Source organism: Euphorbia lathyris, chromosome 10 (genome assembly GCF_963576675.1).
Source record: "Euphorbia lathyris chromosome 10, ddEupLath1.1, whole genome shotgun sequence".
Lineage (NCBI taxonomy): Eukaryota > Viridiplantae > Streptophyta > Magnoliopsida > Malpighiales > Euphorbiaceae > Euphorbia > Euphorbia lathyris.
In genome coordinates this window covers 38,641,055-38,652,134 of record NC_088919.1, presented here as the reverse complement: position 1 = coordinate 38,652,134, position 11,080 = coordinate 38,641,055, and the positions used below count along the sequence as shown (strand labels likewise).

Sequence of the window (11,080 nt, the reverse complement as noted above, 5' to 3'; positions counted from 1 at the left end):
TGTGAAACTTCATTTCATTATTTTTTTTTAAATAGTAACCATCCATTTTTCATTATAGACAAACATTGAAAAATATTTTATTTTTAATATAATTTTTTTTTCCAATAATTTTCAAAACACAATATTTTTGTCAAATTAATAATTGGTTGTTCACGTCACCTACCAGTCACGCCAGAACCTTCACTTCAAATTAGAATTAACTTTTTTTCTTTTAAATAGGCAAATTGAAATTACAGGTCAGTACCAGCTTTTATAAGCGAGAAGTATCCAAACCAACTAGAAACTTTAGAAGGCCTGACTTTCTCAAGAAAAAAGAAAAAGAAAATATAGAAAAAAAGAAAAAAAGAAAATCTAACAGCTCGTCTTCGTCTCGTAGTAGCAGTAGAATCAAACAGAAAAGGGGAACAAAAAAGGGAAAATTCACTCTTCTTTTCCGTCTTCTCCTATTGAACGGAAGCAAGAAGAAAATTAAATACCCTTTCAGATCGATCGAATTTCCTTTTCTGCTATTAAATTATCATGCCTTCCAGACGAAGAACTCTTTTGAAGGTTATCATCCTCGGCGATAGCGGGTCAGTTAAACCTATTCATACATGACTAATATGTATATGTTGAAATCCTTAGGTTTTGTTGGTAGATTAGGCGGATCTTTCGAGATCGTATGAATTCTGCGCCCTAGTAGTTTCACTTGCTTCGTTTTTATTTTTGATCTGATTGTGGAATGGCTTAGCTCGAATTAAGTGGTGGATACTCGATTTTGTATGACCTCTGATTCTTCGTTCCTTTTTCTAATTTTACAATGGGATTTTTCTCTAGGAACATGCATCTGAGGCTTTAACTGCCTTACTCATTGGCAGATTTTTTTCTTTTTCCAACTAGTATTGAGCGTTTGGTTCATGTTGATGCGAATGGTGTACCTATTGGATTATCTGGACTAATGATTGTTTGCATTTGGTAAATTGTATGCATCTATTAGTTCTTCGGGATTGTTCTTGGTAGAGTTTCAGCTAATTGTTTGTAATTTGTGTTTAATTCTTTTGTAACAGGGTGGGGAAGACCTCTTTGATGAATCAGTATCCTTGAGTTATACAATATGGTTTAGAGATTCATAATTGTTTCATTTAGGTGGAAACATGCCTTGCTTAAATTAGTTAAGTGGTGCCATTTTGTCTTCTATTATTGTTTATCTTAACTTTTATTTTAGATATGTAAATAAGAAGTTTAGCAATCAATACAAGGCAACAATTGGAGCTGATTTCTTGACTAAAGAAGTGCAGTTTGAAGATAGGCTATTCACTCTACAGGTTAGTAGTAGTACTTGGCTTACTCTAATCACAATAGTGCCATATGCAGTTGCTGTAAGTGGTTTGAGTTTTGGTGTGCTTTTCTGGTAAGATCTTTCATTTTCATCTTAATATTTTAAAAGTTCCTTAACTATATATGTGTGTGATGGAATTTATAGAGCAAGTTTGTGTGTGGTTAGCAAAGTGGTGTCTAGATGTATGAATCTTTTGAAAACAAATTTAGGGAAGGTTCGCCGCTTCATCCCATCCATTATTTTCCTACCCCCTCCTTAAATATGCTCTTTTGGAAACTGTTTGGATCTTACTGTCATGAATCAAGTTGTTCATATTTGTTTTCCTTGGAAAAAATTTAAACTGTTCTTTGTATTTCCATTGTTATATTTTCATATTCATTTAAACTGTTCCATTGTTATTATTCATTTTGAAGCATCATGAAACAGTATTGAAGTTGGATAAAGTTAAGAAGGCTAGAGGAAGACCAACTTAACGTAGTTGAAGGTTATTAATAATGATATTCAATCATTAGATCTTCCAGAGGATCTTGCAATGAATAAGAGTGAATGGAAAAAAAAAGAGTCCATGACTCCATGTACAATAAGGCTTGGTTGTATTAATTAAACAATGTGAAAAATAGTGCAACAATCATTTGCCTAAAATTTCTAATTATGCATTTACTCTTTTATGTTGAAGACTTTTTGAGATCATTATAATAATCTATCTCAAATAATAAAATGTAGGCCATTCGAACTATTAAATATTGTAAAGGTAGTAAGGTACTACTATAAAAATGTTCCTTAAGCAGTCATTATATTTTTATACCGTTGGATAATGAACATTTTTTTAATATGGGTCTTATGCTTATTCTGAGTAATATTTTCTAAATGTTAGTTTATTTAACTTATGTTGGTTCATGTCATAAGATGTGGCTAAGTTTTACGCTGGCCACCACAAACCTACCGACTTGATTTCACGGTTTTATATGATGGTTCATGTTAGCCGACCCCGAATCATTTCGGGACTAAGGCTTTGTTGTTGTTGTTGTTGTTGTTGTTGTTAGTTTATTTAACTTTCATCAAACATGATATGGTTTTTCCTCAAATGTGTTTACTCATACATTTAACGTGATCAAGATATGCTTATGGAATTTCAACCCAAAATTGGATTAGCTGGTTATTAATATATGGTAGTCCTTTCTTTTCCTTGATGTCTTATTTCTCAGTTCGTTGTTGATAGTTTTGTAAACCAGGTTCATATTTTTGCATTTTACTTGTACCATTTCACAACTGTAATTATATTACTTAGGGATAGTACAAAAATGTATCATGTGCTATTGTATTTTTATATTTCAGGTCATATGCTCTGATTTTTTTTTGTGATACTTAAGTGGCAGTTTGGTATGAGATTAGCTAATGGTGTTAATGCATATGCAGTGTAGCATTGTGACATGAGTTGTGAATAGAAAAGATCAGCTAATGGTGTTAATTTATATGCAGTGTAGCATTATGACTTGAATTGTGAATAGAAATGGATTTTGTGATGATATTGCATTTAAATGATTCTCAGCATATCCAGCTGGTGCTTTGAATTACTGTGGCTTTTCAAATATGCCATTTCATGCTGTTGGCTTTCTGCTAGTTGCTGTACCCAAATATTTAGCTGTCTGTTAATTCTTTTGACAGATTTGGGATACAGCTGGCCAGGAAAGATTCCAAAGCCTCGGTGTTGCTTTTTACCGTGGTGCTGATTGCTGTGTTCTCGTATATGATGTTAATTCAATGAAATCATTTGATAACCTTAATAACTGGAGGGAGGAGTTCCTTATTCAGGTAATTGCTTTTGGTCTTCAAGTACAAAGTTATTGAATAGAATCCATGTTCTAGGCAGTTGTTTTGTTGATGATTTTGCATCTGGAAATTTTTCTATCTGCAGGCAAGTCCTTCAGATCCAGAGAATTTCCCATTTGTTGTCCTTGGAAATAAGGTTGATGTGGATGGTGGAAATAGTAGAGTGGTACGTATATTAAATTTTCCAAACTGTATACATATATGCATATTCTTATACATACCACTGCTTCTTTTGAACTGCAGGTTTCAGAAAAAAAAGCACGGGCTTGGTGTGCTTCGAAAGGTAATATACCATACTTTGAGACCTCTGCTAAAGAAGGAATTAATGTTGAAGAAGCTTTCCAGTGCATAGCAAAGAATGCCTTGAAGAGTGGGGAAGAGGAAGAGATGTAAGTTGTTTTGCGATTATGTTCTTTTCACGATAAATAATTAAAATATTGAATTGGTAATTCATCTAAATATGTGAGAAGTGTCTTCATACTATTCCATTATTTAGCTCTGAAATTATCTTTATTTCATTTAAGATTTTGAGAAGGATAGTAAAACTTTGACTGGATGAGAATGGTTGAACTTTTACTTCAACAATTAAGAAGGATTCTGTTTTTTCTTTGTCAACTACTCAACGAAACTAATACCGCTTGGTGGTGTTGCACTTGGGTGGTAATTTTGTGTTGTGCAGATACTTGCCGGACACCATTGATGTTGGTACAAGCAGTCAGCCTAGGTCAAGTGGATGTGAATGCTAAGCATGGCTTTGGTTCATCAGCATCAGTGATATCTTTACAAGTGTTATTAATGTTTTGCACCCTTGTGTTAACCATTCTTATTGATATGTACGAGGTTATACTGTACATTAGTGTTTGTGGGAAACAAATTCTGTAAAAACTTGCTTCAATGTCTTCAGGTTGTGTTTGATTTCTTTTCTAGGCACTACATTGTTATTGTTTGCAAGTCTTCACTATAATAATGTTTTTGGTTCCTTATAAAATTTCTATGATGTTTTTTAGTTTGTTCATTAGTGTTAGGCCTGTCAATTTCTGACACGGTAACACGAAGATAATACACCTAATACTACTGATATTATTATCATATTTATTATAATTTCATTATCATTTTTGTGATATTTTCACGGTGCTTTTTGTGGTTACTTTAGAACCATGTTTTATATCATTGGATTAATTTCATATCAATCATTTAATGGTAAAAATACCACAGTAATTTTTAGTTTGTCAAAAACAAACTAACCATACAATCTATCTATTTTCATTATATGTAATCACATTGAATGTACAAATCATATATTGATGATAATTCGATTATGATATGATAATCCATTTTGATATTTGATATTTTTAATTATATTGGGTATAAAGGCTTATTTGGCTTTATGATATTCAAAATTTTATTTGTAGTATCATTCGTTAACATGTGCCTCTTGAGGTATTTTAGTATGTCATTTAATCCAATTTAAATGAAAAGTTAATTGATTTGTTTATTTTTTACTTTTGCTATATGATACAATTTTTGACACGTGATATGTGAAGAGTTTCAATCTCTGTATATTTCTCATTGATAGAACCGTGTAATATAAATACAAAGGGATAAGAGGTTACAACAGAAAATATTGAGAGATTACAAAATCTGGGAAATCTGAGACTAATTCAAAAATAAAACAATCTTATCTATACAGTTAATATTATCTTATCATCCCCCCTCAAGTTAAAGGTTGGTGGATCTTTAACTTGTCTTTTAGCTGCTGAAACCGTGCTTTAGAAAGAGGTTTAGTGAGAATGTCGGCAATTTGATCCAAAGTTGAAATATAACGGACCCATAGTTGTTTGTGAGCAACCTTGTCGCGAACAAAATGGAAGTCAAGTTCCAAATGTTTGGAACGGTCATGAAAAATTGGATTTGCTGTTAAGTAGGTGGCTCCCAAATTGTCACAGAAAATGATGGGACTGCGAGAAGGGTTGAAACCAATTTCATTCATGAGCATAGTGAGCCATGTTACCTCGGAGGCAAGTGAAGCAAGTGCACGATGTTCTGCTTCCGTTGATGATCTGGAAACCGTACGTTGCTTACGGGATCGCCAAGAGACTAAATTATTACCAACAAAAACTGCACAACCTGTTGTTGATTTTCTATCATCGAGGTCTCCACCCCAATCTGAATCGCTATAACTAGTGATATCACATGAACTACTTTTGTCAAAACATAATCCATGATTGGGAGTGGAATGCAGATATCGTAAAATTCTTTTTACCGCTTTCCAATGTTCTGTGGTCGGTTGGTGCATGAACTGGCTTACTTTATTGACTGAGTTGGCAACATCAGGTCTAGTTAAGGTAACATACTGTAACCTGCCGACTATACTGCGATACAGAGTTGGGTTATCAAAAGGATCACCAGTTTCTAAACTCAATTTGGCAGAAGAACAAGTTGGAGTAGATATGCCTTTACATTCATGCATAGAGGACTTTCGAAGCAAGTCCTGGATGTATTTCTGCTGCGTTAAAGTGAGAGTTGTAGAAGTCCATTTTGCTTGAAGTCCGAGAAAGTATGAAAGTCGGCCCATATCACGGATTGGAAATCGAGACTGTAACTGACAGATGAGCTTAGAGACTGCAGACTTGGATGTTCCAGTAATCAAGATGTCGTCTACATATATCAGACAAAATAGGCGAACATTTTTTACCTGTAAAAAATATAGTGATGTATCTGCTTTTGAACAAGAGAAGCCGAGTTCACAAAGAGCCTTAGTAAGTGAACGATGCCACATGCGAGGAGCCTGCTTTAGACCATATAAACTTTTTCGAAGCTTACAGACATGATTGGGAAATTGAGGATGTACAAAACCTGGAGGTTGCTCCATGTATACAACTTCATCAAGTTCGCCATGTAAGAATGCATTTGAGACATCCAATTGATGAACTAACCAATCTTGTGAAATTGCAAGGCTTAGTAAAAGCCGTATGGTTGTTGGTTTAATTACTGGACTGTAGGTGTGATCAAAATCAAGTCCGGGGCGTTGATGAAAACCTTTGGCAACTAAGCGTGCCTTATAACGATCAATACTTCCATCAGGATTAAGTTTAGTACGAAAAACCCAACGAGATCCAATTTTATTTGGAGCTTCACTTTCAGGGACCAATTCCCAAGTGGCATTGTCAATAAGAGCATTATATTCCTTGCTCATAGCATCACGCCAATGTGGAATAGTTATAGCTTTGGTGTAACAAGTTGGGGTGTCAATAGTGGCTTGAAATAAACGGGGCGGTAGCCGGCCTGTTTTACTGCGTGTAACCATGGGATGTGATGGAACTTGAGATGGGAGTTGGGGGGGCTGTTTGTATGTTTTGAGTGGGAAGAGAAGTGTGAGTTTGGGTTATTTGTGGGATTTGGTAGGAGCTGAGGTCGACGGTGATTGGTGTGGGCAATGTTGATGTTGGGTTGACAGTGGGTGGAGGTGAGGGTAACGTTGGAGGGAGATCTTGATTTTGGGTTGTTGTATCATTTGTGGGTGGGCTATTAGTTGGCAAAGGTGAATTATTATTTTGAGCAGGATCTGGTACTATATTGGGATGTGCAATTTGCTGTTGTTTAGGAGGAATGGCAGTGAAGGGGCCAGATGTGATATGTGGGAAGGTAATGGTAACTGGATTGTTCAGATTGCTTGTTGATTCAGAGAGAAACTCATTAGCTAACTCCTGATAGGGAAACACCTGCTCATCAAATAGAACGTGACGTGAGATATAAATTTTGTTACTGCGGCAATCAAAACAACGATAACCTTTGTGAATATTGCTATAACCCAAAAAAAATGCATTTGGTAGAACGATGATGCAATTTGGAAGGACTATATGGACGCAACCATGGATAGCAAAGACAACCAAAGACACGTAATAAATTATAATCAGGACGGACTCCAAACAATTTTTCATAAGAGGAAAAATTATTCAATAAAGGAACATGTAACCGATTATTGACGTATACGGCACAATCAAAAGCATATGTCCAAAATTTGAGAGGCAATTTAGCATGTGTTAATAGAGATAGTCCACTTTCAACAACATGACGATGTTTGCGTTCGGTACATCCGTTTTGTTCGGGTGTATAGGGACAAGAGACTCGTTGGTTTATACCATGTTCTGCTAAATAACGGGTTAATGCTTGAAATTCACCACCCCAATCAGCTTGGAATGATTTTATTTTTCTATTAAAGTGATTTTCAACGAGGGCCCGAAATTTAATAAACACGCTCAACACTTCGGATTTGAAGCGAATAAAGTATAACCAAGTGAATTTACTAAAATGATCGTAGAAAAGGACATAATAGCGGCAATTATCAAATGAGGTAATGGGTGCAGGACCCCATACATCCGAGCAAATCAAATCTAATGGACCATTAGCAATAAAATTTGAGATAGGAAAGGGCAATTTATGCATTTTGGAAACACAGCAAGGTTCACACAACATGGAACTTTTATTCTCCTTATCAAAGGAAATATTATTCATAGATAAAGTTTTGCGAACAACAGGAAAATTAGCATGTCCAAGACGGGCATGCCACAACGGTAATGAAATATTAAAGGCTTGAACATAATGTGGAGCACTTGGTGGAAGAGACATGGTGTAGAGGCCATCCCTAATTGTTCCTCGATGAAGTTCCTGCTTGGTCCTCAAATCCTTCAAAATAAAATAGTCAGCAAAAAATTCCACAGAAATAGGATTTGATCTGGTTAGAGAGGAAACAGACAAGAGATTATTAACAGTATTAGGGACGTGAAGGACATCTTTAAATTTAAGAGAGGAATTTGAAACAATGAACTTTGAATTACCAACATGAGATATGGGAATTGTTTGACCATTACCTACAGTAACTTGTTCTGGTCCATCATATTCACTGTGAACATGTAAATTTCCAAGATCTGCAGTTAGGTGATGAGTGGCTCCCGAATCAACAAGCCAATCCGTGTTTGATGAGTTTGTTGTTGTGGCGAGATTTGAGGAAGGTTTAATATTTTTGCGAATGTTGCGGTTGAATCTGGGAGAGGGGCACTGTCTGGAGATATGACCCGCCCCCCTGCAATTATGACAAGTCAATGTTCCCACATCTAGCGGCGCAGAAACAGACTCATTAGGACGAGAAGAGAAGCTGGTATAACCACTTCGGCCACGTCCTCGACCACGGATAGAGCCTCTAGAAGAAAAATTCACAGATGGTGTAAAAGACACAGAATCATGCTCCCTTGCTAATTGACGCTCCTCACTGAGCAATAATCCAACAAGATCATCATAAGAAATAATTTCTAACCGTGCCTCCAAAGCACGAACAAACGGTCTGTAAGCAGGCCCAAGGCCATCAATTACAGCTTCAACCAAATCTTCATCAGAAACTGAGTGACCAAGGGAAGCGAGTTGATCATTTATAAGTTTGGCATTTTGAACACAGGTAGAGATACTTTCATTCTCCCTACGTAAGTTATGGAGTCGATGTTTCAGATCTCGTATCTGAGACCGGGAGCCAGCCGAATAGGCTTTGACAAGCTTTTGCCAGGCAGCACTGGCAGTTGTAGCACCAACCAGTTGGGGTAACACACCCTCAGAGAGGGAAGATATGATCCAACTAATGACCATCTGATCACGACGCTTCCAATCGAGAAAAATAGGATTGCATTCTCCATTTGCTAATTTTTCAGGTGGTGGGGAAATTGAAGCATCGATGTGATCTTCAAGATTATAGCTGTAGAGAATCGGAATAATTTGGGTTTTCCATAGGAGGAAGTTATTGGGTGTGAGTTTGTGAGATAATTGGGTTGACAAATTGAGGGCAGGAATAGCGTGGGCAGTGGAAGAGGAAGATGTGGAATTTTGGGTGCCTTGATTGCAAGCGGTAGCCATAATCTGAGAAACTCAAACACAGAGAAAGGGGAAAAAAAACTGAAGCACAAACGATTATAGTGACAGATGATTTTAGAGAGAGACAGAGTTGTGAGACCACTAGGGCTCTGATACCATGAAGAGTTTCAATCTCTGTATATTTCTCATTGATAGAACCGTGTAATATAAATACAAAGGGATAAGAGGTTACAACAGAAAATATTGAGAGATTACAAAATCTGGGAAATCTGAGACTAATTCAAAAATAAAACAATCTTATCTATACAGTTAATATTATCTTATCAATATGTACACGTATAATTATTTTAATTGTTATTTTTATATAGATTTAATATGTAAATAAATAAGAAAAAATTTAGCTGTTTATTTATCTTATATATTAAGTCCATATGAAAATATTTCTTTTTTAAACAATTGCTTCGAATACACATCACGTGTTAAAAATTGTGTAATGTAAAAAAATTAAAAAAATTAACAAATCAAATAAATTTGCTTTTCTCGGGTTCCGGTTCAATCAAGTAAGTAAGCCAAACAAGATTGTATCAAGAGTAGTCTTTGATTCAAAATGATTTAAATGTAACCTATAAGAATAAATCAGACCAAATGATACACATGATCAAATGGAGGCTAAATAATAATGTCTTCAATGCAAATTTGGACAAATTAACTATTAACTGGCCCTCTTTTCTTTATTAGAACAAGGCAGCGATTTTTTTCTTTTTGTTTTGTGTGTGGCATGTGGAGTCTTTGAAGATTCTTTTGTAGAGCATTTCTTTTCCTATTAGAGTAAAAAAATTTAAGTGGTGGGATGTTTTAAGTTGGTGATATGACATCGTAGAGATGCTCGGAGAAGCTTATGGGCTATGCGGATTGGGAACAATATCGTAAAAAAAAAAAAAACACTCTACAATTATATATCACTAGAGTACATTTACATTGTTACTTCAACTTTTTGGTAGATCCCACTCATTATAAAATATTTCATATTTATTCAATTAACATACAATTAATACTTTTTTATCAAATAACATAATTAATTCAATATTAATTATTAATAAAAAATATTTATTCAGTATGTATTATTATTTTAATAAAATTAATTAAATAAATAATTATCTTAGCAACTGAATCCGTCTTTGGATATTCGACACTGTCAGAAATTAATATAAGATCAATGATTGGACCTTAATTATCAGCTTTAGCTTTTAGTTTAATAGGTTCTATGACATGGTATCGGAGTCTCTAGGATCAAACGGTCGAGGGTTCAAGTCCTGTTAACCTCGTTAATTTGTGAAATTAAAAACATGTGGTAGGATGAGCCCGTGTTGTACACACACAAGCCCATAGAGACATTTGCGTGTGGAAATGTGTCAGAGATTAATATAATATCTATTATTGGGTTTAACTATCAAGTAATATTAACGAGCCGTGTTTGGCCCGTGTAGACGCATCTAATTAGGCGCCTCTGTTCGTGATTATCAGTTTTCTTTGTTATCAAATTTAGTTACTAACCACAATTGGTAACATGTTGAATAATGGTTGGCTACAACTATTTTGTAGAAAGTAACAACTAAATCATGTGCACTAGGATGCTCTTAGACTTTGAAATTGGTACAAAAAGTTGATGGATACTCTCAATTTATAGTGTATTATTAATCCAAAAGCGGACTAGTATCTTGTTAATTCCTCGAACTTATTTAAAGTGATATGATTAGGTCTTTAAATTCACGTGCCAAAACATGATTGAATTTGGACAAATTAAAATGAAACTAAAGGTAAAAATAATTTTTAAAGTTGGTAGCCAATATCAATTTGGCCTAAATTGAACTCAGTTCCAAAGTTGGCAATATTTGATAAAAAAAATAATTATATAAAGAGTATTGTTAGGGATGATATATCTTAGTCACTCTTAAAACACTAAAAGTCAATTATTTATATTATTTTTAAAGAGTGCACTAAAAGTCTCTTGGAGATGCTCTTAGTAAATATTGCAAGTCAAATAACTGCTCAAATTTTCAAAATTCCTAATAC

At 34.8% G+C, this 11,080-nt stretch overlaps 1 protein-coding gene across 1 annotated transcript; it reads left to right on the top strand.

The window, feature by feature from the left end:
- The first annotated feature begins 257 nt into the window (after positions 1 to 257).
- Positions 258 to 4,094, top strand: LOC136208860 (ras-related protein Rab7). The gene is made up of 7 exons (XM_066000118.1): positions 258 to 572; positions 1,047 to 1,073; positions 1,205 to 1,304; positions 2,984 to 3,130; positions 3,234 to 3,314; positions 3,392 to 3,537; positions 3,828 to 4,094. The coding sequence occupies exons 1-7, from the start codon at positions 520 to 522 to the stop codon at positions 3,892 to 3,894; spliced, it is 621 nt and encodes a 206-aa protein (XP_065856190.1). The 5' UTR covers positions 258 to 519; the 3' UTR covers positions 3,895 to 4,094.
- Positions 4,095 to 11,080: the final 6,986 nt, after the last annotated feature.